Raw genomic sequence first — 15,696 nt, 5'->3', positions numbered from 1 at the left:
TACATGCCCCACTTCGGGAATCAATCATAAAGCATAGGAAAGGCCCTGACAAGTCCTGCAGCACTGACTTTTTAGTAATCACATGACTCCTTATGAACCCATGGGGTGTGCCAAACACCATGTGAAGCATTTTATATGCTTCAGCTCATTGTAATTCAGCTAAATCTGATTACTCAGGACTTTCCCAGACTTACAAGACCATTAACATTCCTTTGCTTTCTCTAAAAAAAAAAAAAAAACCTATCAACCTGTCACGTTCCGTGAGGCACGCTCTGGGACAGGAAGCCTTGAAGAACGCAGGCTTCTCTATGGAACCTTCTGGGCCATCCTCAAACACTGACAAACAGCATCTCTGCTGTTCATATCTACCCAAGACACAGGCGTGGGATGGCCAACCCCCCAGCAGGGGGCCCCCGTCTCTGTGGACATCAGCCACTGCACAGGGTCACCCCCTCCTGGAGCCGTCTGCCAGCCCCACCCGAGGGCCCCCGTGTCCAGCACGCCCCGCCCCACAACCCCACACACGAGGCTCCTCACCCCAGGATGAACACCGAGGAATCCTTCTTGAATTCATCAAGAATCTGAAATGGGAAACAGAAGGAAACACACACACACACAACAGGAGAACGGTTAGACAAGTCACTTGATGCAAATGAAGAGATTGCTGCTGCTAAAAAGTTATCACTGTAATCTGCAATGGGTGTGAATGGCCAACTGTAACAGAAACTTCGGAAGCAAAAGACAGAAGTCTCCCTCACCCCCCTCCCTAAGTCCTCCCTCCCTAAGTCCTCCCTCCCTAAGTCCTCTTCTTGACAAGTGATCACTCTTAATGATTTGGTCGGTTTCCTCCTAGCATTTGTTTTACGGGCATTCATTTAATGATACTTTGTCGCATTGTGTCACTTACATACATCTTGCAACTTTTCGCTATTGTTTCAAGTTTAACATTATTCTGCAACCTAGAATGGCCCTGTCTCATGACTTTGAAAAACCATACTGTATTCCACAATTTGCATGTCATTCAATTTTTCTGTTATACTCAGTATTATTTTTTAAATGCTCGTGTGTGTGTATATATATCAATAGACAGACATCTATACAGATAGATGCATAGATAGATAGATAGACAGACAGACAGACAGATAGATGGATGGATGTGTGTTTACACACACACACACACACACACACACACACACCCCTTTGCCCACATGAGCCAGTTTTTCTGCAGGGCAGACTCCCAGAAGAGAAAGCGCCTATGCGTGGGCCGGGCACATTAACTGAAAAACCTGCCCGGTTGCTCTCAATGCAGTTGAGAATGCACCGCCAATGGCGTACATACACCCTTTCCTGTACTTCAGGGCTACATTCCAAATCCTTAATATCTGAAAGATGACATTCCTCATCTCTGCATCCAAGAGGAAGACAGACACATCAAATAGCCGCGGCTCTGCTCTCCTTTCACTCATCTGTAACTTACAGCATAGCTATTTCTCTCTTTTCTTTTTTCTTTTCTAAGAGATGGAATCTTGCTCTGTCACCCAGCCTGGAGTGCAGTGGTGTCATCACAGCTCACTGCAACCTCAAACTCCCGGCCTCAAGCGATCCTCCCTCCTCAGCCTCCCGAGCAGCTAGGACTACAGGCATGCACCACCACACCCAGCTAATTTTTTAATTTTTTGTAGAGACAAGATCTTGCTATGTTGCCCAGGCTTGTCTCAGACTCCTGGCCTCAAGCTCAGCTTGTGGCTCACCCTTACTGGCCACCCCAACTGCAGTTCTTAAGCGGCTCATTCCTTTATATCCCCTTCAATGAAGCACAGCAAAAGCCCCACCCCCTCCCCCACTCAGGGAGCTGGAACGATGGGGGGTGGGGACACCAGGACACAGATGCTGCCAAGAGCCACAAGAGTTAACGAGGTCAGAGCAAACGTCTGTTTTATGAACCACTATGCCCTCGAGGGTCATGCGAACACTTATTGGATGAATGACCAAAATAATGAACAAGTAACTTTTATCTTGTAGCTAAGAGGCTGCAGGGAAAGATGCAACCTTTGAGCTGGGTCCCAGGAGAAGAGGAAGTTGCCAGGTGGAAGAGGGGAAGGAACATGCATGCCACAGCCAGGGGCTGCAATAGCAGGGGCCGGGGCACTGAGGGCCACCCGAGGCCAGGGAAGGGCGTTTTTCCAGGTGGCCGGGGGCAGACACACTGTGGGAGTCATGACACTTATAACACTCACTGGCTGCCTCTTAGCAGGTTGTAGGAACCATCTGGTTCCAGACAGCCAACAGCAAGATCGCGGTAACAGAAAAGCTAACCAGAGGCTCTGGCTTCTGTGCTGGTGACTGTCCTCTTCCCCCCCAGCCACTGCCCACTGGGACAGTCTGCACCTGCCCTGAGCTCCTCCACCAAAATGCCACCACGGGATGCCAATCACTCCTTCCCGCATGCTCACATTGTAGAAAATCTGGAAGAATAATCACCCAACTTCTCACTGAATGCATAATTCTCAGCTACGGCCAAAATTTTCATTTCTATTTTTATTTGTAAGCATCTTATGTTTTTATTGGATGAGTGTTCTAAGCATGGGGGGCTTCGAGAGTCTGATTAAGTGACAGTATTGAGGGATGAAGTCATACAGTGTGTGACGTTTGCCTCCAAATCACATGAGAACAGGGTTGTGGGTGAGGGCAGGAACAAGTTGGTAATTGCTGGAGTTGGCTGATGGTATATGTGGGTTCCTTATGCTATCACCTCTATTTGTATATGTATGTTTGAAATTTTCCTTCATACAAAAGTTTCAAACATTAAAAAGCATTCAGTGGCTGTGTATCGAAGCTGCACAGGAGAACTCAACTCCTAGATCTGTAACTCATCAGTGGCATGAGCTCCAACAAGTAACCTCTCTGCGCCTCAGTTTCTTCATCCATAAAATGGGGATAATAACTGCGCCTCTTTCATAGGGCTCTGAGGAGAATTAAATGTATGTAAAATGCTCAGCCCAGTGCCAAGCATATAGTCCACCTAAGGCGATTTAGCTATCATCTTCATCAATAATATTGTTATCACAGCCTAGTTAGGGGTCTATCCCAACATCCAGAGGCACACACGAAATTAAATTTCTTAACTTCCAGCTGCCACCAAACTTTTGGAAACTTTGAGGCTTGACAACTGCTGCACAGGCAGGTGGTCAGACACAAGGAGGAACTGGCAGCCTCAAGTTGGAAACCACTGGCACGAACCCACTCCCTGAATTTTAGGTCTGAGGACCATGAGTCAACTACCAACAGCTCTGTCTGCCCAGAGGCCTGAGAAGTCCAGCAGGGATCCCCTTCCCACAGGTCACAAGGCTGACACTTTTCTCTGCCCTTTGTCTCCGATGAGGAGCTCAGGATATAAGCAATCTGCTAACAAGTTAGGGGACGGGCATTATCCTACACGAGAGCAGTGAGAAACTATTTATATAGGCTGGGACTTTGTTATTCAAATTCTAAGTCCCTGAATTTAAAAATGCAGGGGCCAAACAGGAGAGCTAGTCCCTGGAATGGTGGAGATTATACAGTTGCCAACTCCAACTTCTTTGCAGTCAAGTAGGTAAGGTAAAAGAGTACAGAGTGCAGACGGTTCCATGGGGAACTGTGACCCATTTATAGCCAGTTTTCATGTTTTTTTTTCCAAGAGAAGCCAGAAAATCTGAATTTTAATATATGAGCTCCCAAGTTTTAAATATAGGCAATTAATTTTTAAGCTATTTAAACCAGAGGCAGGCCAAGTACAACCGGCTATAGGCGCAATGTGGCATTCTGACCAGCAGGGGGCAACCTTTGACACAGCTGCAATTTTCCCCTGTGAAGTTCCACACTGGGCAGCCTAGGTACGTACCCAAGAGGGTTCAGGAACGCTGCAAAACTCTGATTTCTTTCTCTCCCCACAAATGCAAACACACACACACTAGCCTCAAAAAGAAGCGTAATTAAAAGTACAGGTTGAAATATATCTCATGTGAATTTGCCCACAGTGGAGAACATCAGTGGACCCGAACCTGTGCTAATAGGTAAGCTAGTGTTTTGTGCAAACCTTATTCTCAAGCTTTGCCTGCCATCTCTCTGGCAGAACAGCATCCTGAAATTTCAAGGCAAATTATCATAAAGACTGTTATTTGCAACTACCAGCCTTGAGTGAATCAAGCTTTTCACACTCCTGGTCAATTGCATAAGAGAGCAATTGTCATCATTCCAAATTTCATACGTACACTGTCATCAAAACATTTACATTGTTCCCAACGGCTGACTATAAATAAAAGTTAGAGATTTTAACCTAAAACAGTATTTTCATCTGCTTTTATGAAGCACAGGTTTTTGTTAAGGTTTCATATTTAAAGGGAGGGATTTTATCATTTTTAAAGTGTTATGAACATTGATCTGATTTAATACCTTCATGTCACAGAAAAGGCTGAGTGAGAGGGAGGAGATGCCTTCTCCCAACATCACTTGGTCAGTTAAATGTCAAGTCAGGGATAGAATTCAGTCCCTCCAACTCCCAAGCCCACAACAGAGTCTTTCTACTCTATCTGACAAACCAAAAACTAATTTATTATATATGTGAAAAAGTTAACACATTGCAATTGAAATTTTTATACTCCATAAAATGTGTTTTCCCCCAATCCAGGCAGACAGAAAAATGCTCCTCCTATTTCTCTACCTCAGCTACACCCCAAGCCCCATGGTCAGTAGTCACGCATCAAGCAACCTCACCACGTGGCCAGCCTGCAGCCCTGCATGCAGAAGGCAATTAATAACTGTCTTCTAGTACCACTCACACTTAAAAATGCCTGCACTCACAACTCCCAGTCTCTCATTCAATCCTTCCCAGCGTCCAGTGGGTCGGGTATCACCCCTTCCCATTTCACAGATGAGAAGACCGAGTCTAGGAGCAGTCAGTGGTTTGCCCAAGATCACACAGCTACCCGGAGAGAACAGGTCCATCTGGCTCCATGTCCCACAGACTCCCTGCTCCCCCACAGCTCCCCCTTGGAGCTCCTTTGCAGTCTGCAAAACCCTTTCCCGAAAGTCACAGCAGCGGCTCCTATTTGTTGACTGCGTGCCACCCACCAGGCACTGTGCTCCATGCACTGCACAGGATGGCCCCACTTTTTAAGTCTTATGAGACTTTTTTGAATTGCAAAACTAATATGCTACCTGCAACAAGTCAGAGAAAACTGAGCTGTGCAAAGAAAAAGTAAATTACCTCTCCTGTCCATCTTCCCAACGCACACACAAAATCAACATTAAACATGAGGGATGTACGCTCCCACACTTTGTCCTTGCTCATAAAAATACGTGCAAACATACATAACAGGATTATTGCGTTTTTGAGCTCTTTAGCAAAACATCAGACCTAGCTCCTCGTGTGAACCTGCCACTGGCTTCCCTCACAAAATATCACAAACATCCTCCCAGATCAACAGAAACAGAACTGATGGGGGCTTCTCGGTCTGCTGTGTGACGTTGAATAACAGGGACAGACACAAGTTACCAGCTGTGCCCAGGCTGAGGGGTATTTCGATGGGCCCCAAGCATTTAGCCAGCACGAGTAATGCTGCAATAAACTATCTGATAATACACTTTTGAGTCCCCAAAATGCCACTGTCAGTTCAAAATGTATGTGCATCTTCATTTTAAAATAATCTATTATTTTAATCAAAAATATGTCCTCATAAAAATATGCATAAACATATAAAAGGAAGAAACACGTACCTAATTAATAATTTGCTAAATTCCCTTTCAGAATGAGATAAGACAGTAGAGTTAGTTGCAATTTTTTACTTTAATAGACTCAGATCAAATTCCAATCAAACTTAGGCCATTCCCATTTCTACCAGGAGGGAGGTAGTCAAACTCCACTTCCCCACATTTGCCCATAGCCCCGTCACAGTGAAAGATTTCTGCCAATCTCATAGGGGAAAGTGGAATGTTGCTGGCATTCCCATTTATGTTTCCTTGATTGAAAGGGAGATTTACACAGTCCTTGTGGGTTTCTTAGGAACATGCCAGACCTTGAAATATGTGGAAAATGGAAACATCATGTGATCATTTGCCCAAGAATCATCTTACCGATTTCTGCTGTTCAAACATGAGGTTTTTATAGAAGAGATGGAACTGTTCAAAGCTGAGCTCATCTTTGTGTGCACCCATTTCCTGTAAATATATTTTAAAAAAAAAAGTGACCACATGATTTTTGAAGTCCACTGTGAGAATGCCTCCACCCTGTTTGCAGGAATAAAATGGCTTTTCTACAACATTGGCTAAAATCAAACTCGCATCCCTCTGAATGGAAACCAACCACATGTTTCCTAATTCACCCGCCTGGGGGAAAATGCTCACAGGGACCCTCTCTTGAGCCCAAAAGGGAAGAGTCTTAGCCAGGTTCCCAAGAGCCATAATGCGTAACTCCTCCTTTTTCAGGCAAAAGACACTCTCTTTGGATTTCCAAAGCCAGGCATATTTGTAGGTCATATATACAGATAGGTCATTCTTTTAAAGCATAAAAAAGAAATCTGACCCAGGCTTTGGGGTCAGGCAGAGCTCAGCATCGATCAACTGCTTCATGACATTGGGCAGTTTCCTTGACCTTTTCAGGCCCTCAGTTTCTTTATCTGTAAAATGGGAGAACCACCACTATACTCCTGTGGCTTCCCCAGAACTAAACAAGGTAATATCTACAAAATATCTGGCTCAGTAAATACTTGATAGAAAAAAAAACTCGGTTACACAGTGATCAATGGTAAATGCTTCTCCCATCTTTCTTCTCTTCTTAAATCCCACCCTTTCAATTTTTTCTTTCTTTCATTCTTGGATTAGTGTGGAATAATGAGGGCAGGTCAAAGGATAATTAATAAGCAATAGTGGGCTAGGAGCAGTTGCTCACGCCTATAATCCTAGCACTCTGGGAGGCCAAGGCCTGTAGTCCCAGCTACTCGGGAAGCTGAGGCAGGGAGTTGGAGGTTGCTGTGAGCTACGCTGATGCCACGGCACTCACTCTAGCCTGGGCAACACAGTGAGACTCTGTCTCAAAAAAATAAAATAAAATAAGCAATAATGTAAGCCAACTCTTCTGGGAGCTCATCCATACAAAACTGAACGAGCTTTTTCATATTATTTTCCAGAAGACACACATATGTTTACGTTACTAGGGAGAAAATGGGCGGCAGGAAGGTCGGGGAACCGGGGAACACAGAACTGCTAGGAACAGATCTGCGCTCACGTGTTCCAAGTCAAACTGCTCAGCAAACTCGGTCTCCGCTGATTCCATCATCTACTAGGATGGAGAACACGGTCCTCAGATCTACACACGGGCCCTCTGTCTGGACCAAGAAGCACCCGGGAGGCAGAAGACCTTCTCGGGCAGCATTCCACGGAGCTCAAGGGCACAGGATGGCTTCACGAAGTAGCCCCGAGTTCGCAAATTTCCCAGGCTGAGCTACGAAACTTACCACCAGCTTGTCTTTGAGGAACTTGGCGCTGCTCACTTTGAAGTTGACCAGGGGCAAGATGGTCTTCAACTCCCGGAGGCTGATGCTGCAAGAAAGGGAGACGCCGGCTCTGTCACTCCAGAGGGTCCTCCTCCGCAGCGGACGGTCACTGTCCCCTCAGGCGTCCCTCTATGGGAGAGCCGGGCCAGAGGCCGTCCACTGAGCACTAACTAGGAACAAGACACCCCGGGTTCAAGGTGGAGGTGACACCCCAGTAAGCAAGGCTGGTCCCCCCCCCCCCTTCAGACACGGCCACGGAGGCAGGTCACACAGGAGACTCGGTGTGGGCAGAACGCAGTGTCAGATGACCCGGTAAGCCCAGGTACAAAACCCCACGAGGATCACAAAGGCCGTGGCAGGTGCTGATGTGACTGATTTCTGCACAGAGCTCAGAATGTCGGCGTGAAGAAACTCAACACGGGCGCAGGGCATGGGCTGGAGTGGCCGAGACTCTCTTACGTAGCCAAATGCCTGGTCATCTCATTACAGACACGCACAAATGCATGAAGGAGATTCCCACCGTCCCTGCCTGGGATCCAGCAAAACCACAGCCACCGGGATGGGTGTGACCCAATCAGAGGGAAAGAAGACCCTGCTGGGCTCGGCTGTGACCTGGCACGGTGAGGTGACCAGAGAGGTGTGGTGAAAGTGAGGGTCCCCAGTGCCCCATCTTCCCCCAAAATAAATAAGTAGAAAATAAAGTGTTTTTGTTTTTTTTTTAAAGACCACAGGGGGGCCGGGCGTGGTGACTCGCGCCTGTGATCCTAGCACTCTGGGAGGCCAAGGCGGGCGGATCGCTAAAGGTCAGGAGTTCGAAACCAGCCTGAGCAAGAGTGAGACCCCGTCTCTACTATAAATAGAAAGAAATTAATTGGCCAACTAATATATAGAGAAAAAATGAGCCGGGCATGGTGGCGCATGCCTGTAGTCCCAGCTACTCAGGAGGCTGAGGCAGCAGGATTGCTTGAGCCCAGGAGTTTGAGGTTGCTGTGAGCTGGGCTGACGCCACGGCACTCACTCTAGCCTGGGCAACAAAGCGAGATTCTGTCTCAAAAAAAAAAAAAAAAAAAAGACCACAGGGGTTCAAAGCCAGGTGAGGTCACCAAATGCCAGAGAGAGAAGGAGGTGGGAAGGAGCAGACCCTATCTGAGCACCTACTGTGTGTCAGGCAGCCCTGGTGTCATCCAGGCAGTAACGTCACCTAACCTCGCCACCTTCTGCCCCGTACAAAGCACACACGATGGACCCCCCGGCCCCAGGTACAGAACAGGCAAGGGCAGGGTGTCACGGGTGTGTGTGTCACAGGCGTGGGTCAGGGGTGAGGGGTTCAAGGTCAGAGCAGGGCCACAGCTGAGCCTGGATCTGGATCAAACTCTACAACACGCAGTCACAGGAGCAGAACGGCTGGTCACGGAAACCTTGCCGAGCCAGGGGGTGAGGCTCGGTTGGGAAGGAAAGGGAGGGAGGACAGACCCGGGCGAAAGGCATCAGAATAGTAGCAGCCCCAGAAGCTGGAACTTAAACAGAGCTCATGAGCCGCGGGAGCTGCCGGTTCTTCGTCTACGCACACGAACTTGTTTAATGCTTAAACCACGTTACAAGGTAGGTAGGTACCCTCATCACCTCCACCTTCCGAGGGGCCAGGAGGTCTAATACCTTTTTTCTCTGCTGCACTCAGACTCCAGCCCCATCTGCCTGCAATTCCTACACCACAGACAAGGAATCTGCATGCTCTACATAACGACTATTTCATCATGTTAAATATTTTCCAAAAGACACACGCGTGTGTGCGTGTTACTAGGACAAAGACTGGCTGCGGGACGGTCAGGGAACCGAGGAGAGCGGGACCGCCTCCCGGGGAGCAGCGCTCATGACGAGACACGCCCAGAGAGCTGGGACTGGGGGGTGGGCTGAGGGTGCGAGATCCAGAGCCTTCTGGCTGGAGAGCTGAGTGTCCGGCAGAGCTGGAGAGGGAGGCCAAGAAAGGAAGCCCGCCCCAGGCCTCGGACAGAACACAGCCCTGTTTCCCAATGCCACCCACTCGGCCTCTGCCATCACATTCAGAAGGAGGCAGCATGTCACTGTCCCCCAGCTGTCCCTGCAGTCAGTCCAGCATGACTGCTGGCCATCCCAGTGTCCCTCCTCCAGCCAGCTTACCTCTGGTCCTCACAGGCTCTCTGATCTAAGAGACCCTGGCCAGCAAGATGCCCCTCACCCACTCCTCCCACTGGGGCGGTGCCAGTGGCTTTCACAGGTGGGATTGAGAGCAGCAAACCGGGCAGGGAAGTGGCCCGAGGTGGGGGACGGGGGCGGGGGGAGCCCAGGACAGGACAGGACAGGACAAAGGTGGAGGGGCAGCGGAGACTGGTGATGACAAAGAGGCAGGTGGGGGCTGGACCAGGCTGGCAGCACAGTGGCCTCAGCCTACGAGCAGGGAAGAGCTCAGACCCCTCAGGAGCCCAGGCTGCAACAGGGCGAAGAATACGTCCCACGTCTGGGAACAGAGAGACTGCGGGGCTGGGCAGCCAGTGTTGCTGTTCAGGGACCAGCGGAGCAAACCTGGGGCACAAGCACCTGAATACCTGAGACAGGGGAGGTCTCACCTTAGAGTGCACGAGCCGGGGACCCAGAGCTTCTCTGGGCTCCTGGTGCCAGGACTGCCCCACCCCACTCCTCTAGGCGAGCCCCTTCCTCACTCCCGCATCTGGCCAGCACAGGGTGCAGAGTCCCCAGCGCTGGAGGGGGGGAAGCCAGCAGTCCCACCCCTCTCCAGGACTTGCCACCAATAGACAGAGTGGCCTCACCCAAGGTCACAGTCCCCTCCCGGGCAGCCAGTGTCCAGCGCCTGGTCCATGCATGGGAACAGGGGCCTGGCCTCAATTCGGCACAGCTCTGCAGGGCCGTCCCCGTGGGGTCAGCTGAGGCCACAGCTGTGACTCCCCTGCCGCCCGCAGGTGTGGATTCCCCACGAGCTCCCAGCAGCCTCCTGCATACACGCCTCCGTCTCAGGTCACGTGTCCTGGGGGCTCCCCCGGGACCGTGGGTGAGGAACCAGGGCAATCCCTTGGGGGAAGGATGGGAAAACTACTCCCGCAAGGGGCCACCAGGAGCCCCTCTGTCTCCCAGGGCGGACGGCACTAAACAATCACGGTGCCGTCCCTCCGCAGCCCGGGGAGGGTGCCGGGCCCCTTCCATGCTGCACCCCAGGCAGCCGTTACCAATGCATCAAAGCTGGCAGCCCCGTGAAACTTACATGCCACCCTGACGCTGGACACACTCCCCCGCCACCTCTAGCTCTTACAGCGGCAATGACAATAATGAGCATTTGTTGAGCGCTCGCCACAAGCCAGGCTCTGCCCAAGCACTTTTCACATCTGAACTCGCTGAACACCCACCCAGGCCAAGAGGTGGGGACTGGGATTCTCTCTCCCTTACACACGAGGACAGTGAGGCCCAGAGAAACTCAATCGTTTGCCCCAGTTCGCACCACCAGTCAGTGTTGGAGCTGAGAGCCCAGCCTCAGCACTGCCCGACGGAACCTTCTAGAATGATGGGAACGTTCTGCATCCGTGCTGTCCCACGCTGCAGCCACGAGCCACACGTGGCTGCTGAGCCATGTACCGGGTGTGGCTGATGAACTATTTTTTATCTTGTTTTAATTAACGTAGCTTAAACGGCCACGTGTGGCGAGCGGCTCCCCGACCGGAGAGCGAGGCTCTGGGGTCCAGCTTCCCCAGGCAGCTCCCAGCCGGCAGTAGCTGGAACACAAATTCTTGAGCGGCACCCCGGAAACTGTGGAGGTGGAGCCTTCATCTTAACAAGCCCTCCAGGGCACTCTCCTGCAAGCTCCAATTTGACTTTGCTGTCTAGAGAACCCTAGCCTGACATCCTGTCTTCAGAGTAGAATCCATCCATCCATCCATCCATCCATCCATCCATCCATCCATCCATCCATCCATCCATCCATCCATCGAGACAGTCTTACTCTGTTGCCCAGGCTAGAATGCCCTGGCACCAGCCTAGCTCACAGCAACCTCCAACTCCTGGGCTCAAGCAATCCTCCAGCCTCAGCCTCCCGAGTAGCTGGGACTACAGGCATCTGCCACCATGTCCGGCTAATTTTTTCTATATATATTAGTTGGCCAATTAATTTCTTTGTATCTTTAGTAGAGATGGGGTCTCGCTCTTGCTCAGGCTGGTCTCGAACTTCTGAGCTCAAACGATCCTCCCGCCTCGGCCTCCCAGAGTGCTAGGATTACAGGCGTGAGCCACTGCACCTGGCCCTGGAATCTTTTTTTAAATGTCCAATGCCCAAGACACCATGCCCAGGACAAAAGAATCAGAATCCCCACAGTTCCTCGGGCAGTTCCAACCTAGGAGCCTGAGCCGTCGGCCACGTGCAGCCCATCTGCAGTCAGGCTGAAGGCGCTCGGGGGACCCACTCACCTGCGCCCACCTGCCACACGCACACCCCCCGCACCATCTCTGAGACGAACTCAGTCCTCGCTCCGGCCCCGTGTGGGGGCTTAGGGAGAAAGGGAAGCGCACGTTCTGCTGATGCAAATGCAATGGTGTATGCCAAGCAGGCAAGGGCAGGGGAGAAAGAAAAAACAAGCGCCGCGGTGAGGATGTGGGAATGCCCAGCCACTGTGCAAAACAGGACAGCAGTTCCTCAAACACTCAACAGCATCACCATGGGATCCAGCAATTCAACTTCTGGGTATAGACACAAAAGAACCGAGAGCAGAGACACGAGCAGATATTTGCACGCTCATTTTCATAGCAGCATTATTCATAACAGCTGAAAGGTGGACGCCACCCAAGTGTCCATAGATGGATGAACAGATAAAAGATATGCGGTAGATACATACGGTAGAACATCATTCAGACTTAAAAAGGAAGGAAATTCTAACACATGCTACAATGTAGATGAACCCTGAAGACATTATACCAAGTGAAACTAGCCGGATACAAAAGGACGAATGTTGTATCGTTCCACTTATGTGAGGTACCTAGAGTCATGGCATGTGCACAGCAGAGAGAAGGACGGTGGTTCCCAGGGGCTGCAGGGGGCAGGAACAGGGAGCTATTGTTTCATGGGGACAGAGTCTCAGTTTGGGACGATGAGAGAGTTCTGGAGGTGGATGGTGGTGATGGGGGCACACACCAGTGTGCATGGCGGGTGGATGGCTCAAGGTCAGAAGTTCGAAACCAGCCTGAGCAAGAGCGAGACCCTATCTCTACTAAAAATAGAAATAAATTAACTGGACTAAAAATATATAGAAAAACTAAGCCGGCCATGGTGGTGCGTGCCTGTAGTCCCAGCTACTCGGGAGGCTGAGGCAGGAGGATCGCTTGAGCCCAGGAGTTGGAGGTTGCTATGAGCTAGGCTGACACCACGGCACTCCAGCCTGGGCAACACAGTGAGACTCTGTCTCAGAAAAAAAAAAAAAAAAACACAGTGTGCATGTACTTAATCCTACAGAATGATAAACCTAAGAAGGGTTAAAGTGATAAATGTCATGTGTATTTGACCACCATAAAACAAATTTAAAACTCTGTTGAATTTTTTTAAATCATAAGGTGATCGGTCAGGGTGGGGAAGGGAAGATTTCTGCATTTCCCCAGCTCTCGATAGCACAATAAAAAAAAAAGGAAGAAGAAGAAAGGAAAAGCAACATCAAGCGGTGACAGAGGGTCTACAAACCCTGGTGCCACACCTGCCTGACAAGCTGGGTTGCTTTAACCAAGTTACTTAACCTCTCTGGGCCTCAGCGTCCCACCTGTGAAATGGGTCCAAGAGCACCTGCTCCCCAGGCAGCCTCGGGTGCTCCCCAGAGTGTGAGGTGCTCCCCGCAGCCCAGGCTGCAAAGCAAGTTCTCAGCGGATGCCGGCCGCTGCCATCCTGCCTCTAGCAAAGCTGCAAAATGCAACAGCGCGCTGGGGCCAAGCAAAACACCTACGGCTCTGGCGCTGCCCGGGCTGGGCCCTGTCCGCGCCCGCCTCCCCCTCGCTCGGTCTGTCCTCTGCTTCTGTCGCCCCTTTGTTTGCCTTCAGGAAACGCGCCTGGCCGTGGGCAGCAGGAAAGGGAGGGGAGGGGGCTGGCGCAGCATTCGCTAGCTGCTCTGTCCCTGGCACCTGGGTCACAGTTCCTTTGGAAAAACTCCCTCCAGGGCTCCGAGAAGCAAAGGTGGCATTTGCCACGTGTTGACAGAGCGCAGGGCTGCGCCCGCCCGGGGGCAGGGGGAGGCGGTGAGCACGCAACAAGGAGCCCGGGGCCAGAAACGGGGCTTCCTCTCCTCGGAGGGTCCCGGAGCAGCCCCACCCCACCCCCGGGAAGATGGTCCTCCACGCCAGGCTGGCAGGAGCCCCCCACCCGCCCGAGCAGGAGGTCACGAGGGAGGCCCCCACTTCACCGTGACCACACAGACGGACAGAGAGGCAGACTTCAGAGCCAAACCAAGCAACGGCGGACAGGGTGGCTCCCTGTCCTCTCCCTGTGCCAATCTCAACTGTGAGTCACCAAAGCCGCGGAGGGAAAAAAAAAAACACACAACTCAGAGGCGGCACCACCTCCAAGGCTGAAAGAGACTAGTGTGTACAGAACCTTCCAGCACAGGCGGCTCATCGGACCCGCTCGGAACATCAGAGGGTAGCCCGGCTCGTAGGATCAGATGGAAAAGGTCGGGTGAGAGGAAGAAGAGGGAGAGGAAGGCAGGTGGACAGAAAAAACATGGCGTGATCCGCTGGCTGACCTAACATCACTGGGTTTTCAACCACTTCCTGGTTAACAGCTCCAAGTCCTTCCTCGGGCACGTGTAGAGCAATGGGGAAGGCATGCCCCAACTCTGAAGTCGACACGTGACACAGGACACGCCAGGCACCAAGTCACCGTAAGGATGGAAAGACCTTCCGGAGCGAAATGGGAGGGCTGGTGGAGTCTGGTTGTTGCCTCCTTTATGGTACTGACATAGCTGAACCAAGAATGGGTGAAAGGGAAAATGTCTTACCAAAGAAAATAATATCTAATGTGAGGCTGACATGGGACGGGGACTTTAAAACGCTTAGCACCGGGCCGGGCACGGTGGCTCACGCCTGTAATCCTAGCACTCCGGGAGGCCGAGGCAGGAGGATCGCTTGAACCCAGGAGATTGAGGTTACTGTGAGCTAGTCTGGACAACAAAGTGAGACTCTGTCTCAAAAAAGTAAAATAAAATAAAATAAAATGCTTAGCACCGTGCCTGGCAAGCTCAGGTGCGCCACACATTGGTAGTTTTCATCATTATATTATTAACGAGAACTGCATCGTAACCTCAAGAAAAAGAATGAGTAAAAGGGTGTTCAAACACACCCATAAAGAAATGCAAATTTAAGCAAAAATACTCCAGCCTTCTTTCATCCAGCGGATTAACAAAAGTCAAAGTCTGACGGTGCCATGACTCACTGGAGATGAATGTTCTTCCCGCACCCTTGGTAGAAATATAAACTCCTACCGCCTCTAGCTATCAAACTGTTAGACTGGCAACTGCTTTGCTGCTGGTATCCCACTTCCGAGAATGGATCCAGGTCATAGCCACCCCACACAAATTTGCAAAAACATAGACAGTAAGGTTTTCATAGCAGCACTGTTCACAATAATAATAAAAGGTTGGGAACATCTCTATGTCCATCAGTAAGGAAATAATTTCTGAAATTATTTGCATTCATCTAACAAAAAAAAGAAAACCACATGTTTGTTTAAAAAAAAATTTGCCTGGCAGAGAGCTTTGTGTGTGCTGACAGGGTACCTCTCTAAGAGGTACTATGAAGTGAGGAAGTCAAGTCAACTGAATACACGTTAGCACATTACCCAACTCGTCTCAGCCCAGCCCTCAGAACCGAAGCTTTTCAACCTGGTCTATTTCTTCCTGGCCAGTTTCTATCCTGCCACAAAGTATGGGCAGGTGCCATGGGGATCGTGGTTACTGCTATGTTCGCAAGACATAGAAGGTGCTCAAATGTTGGTGACAAGGTCAGAATGCCCCCAGGGCAGAGACATCATTTCAGCAGTTGGACTGGAACTTTCCAACAAATGGAGGCTCCACGACCTAGGCAGAAGATACTTTGTCACCAGCCACTCCCGGTACCTAACATGGCATTTGTAGATCACACAGAACCTTGTGGAGGA

The 15,696-nt window shown here is 50.5% G+C and overlaps 1 protein-coding gene across 1 annotated transcript in view; it reads right to left on the bottom strand.

Annotated features, from left to right (window-relative positions):
- PLCG2 (phospholipase C gamma 2) overlaps positions 1-15,696 on the bottom strand; it is a 134,757-nt gene that overhangs the window by 62,033 nt on the left and 57,028 nt on the right. Inside the window, exons 6-8 of the mRNA XM_075995816.1 lie at positions 7,491-7,575; positions 6,112-6,195; positions 538-581 (exon numbers count right to left, since the gene is read on the bottom strand). Coding sequence (XP_075851931.1) covers positions 538-581; positions 6,112-6,195; positions 7,491-7,575 — 213 coding nt within the window. The remainder of the gene's footprint in view (positions 1-537; positions 582-6,111; positions 6,196-7,490; positions 7,576-15,696) is intronic.

The sequence above is a fragment of the Microcebus murinus genome, chromosome 20 (assembly GCF_040939455.1).
Source record: "Microcebus murinus isolate Inina chromosome 20, M.murinus_Inina_mat1.0, whole genome shotgun sequence".
In the NCBI taxonomy this organism is placed as follows: Eukaryota; Metazoa; Chordata; class Mammalia; order Primates; family Cheirogaleidae; genus Microcebus; species Microcebus murinus.
Note: the sequence above shows the minus strand (reverse complement) of the source record. Positions and strands in the feature narration are given on the sequence as shown.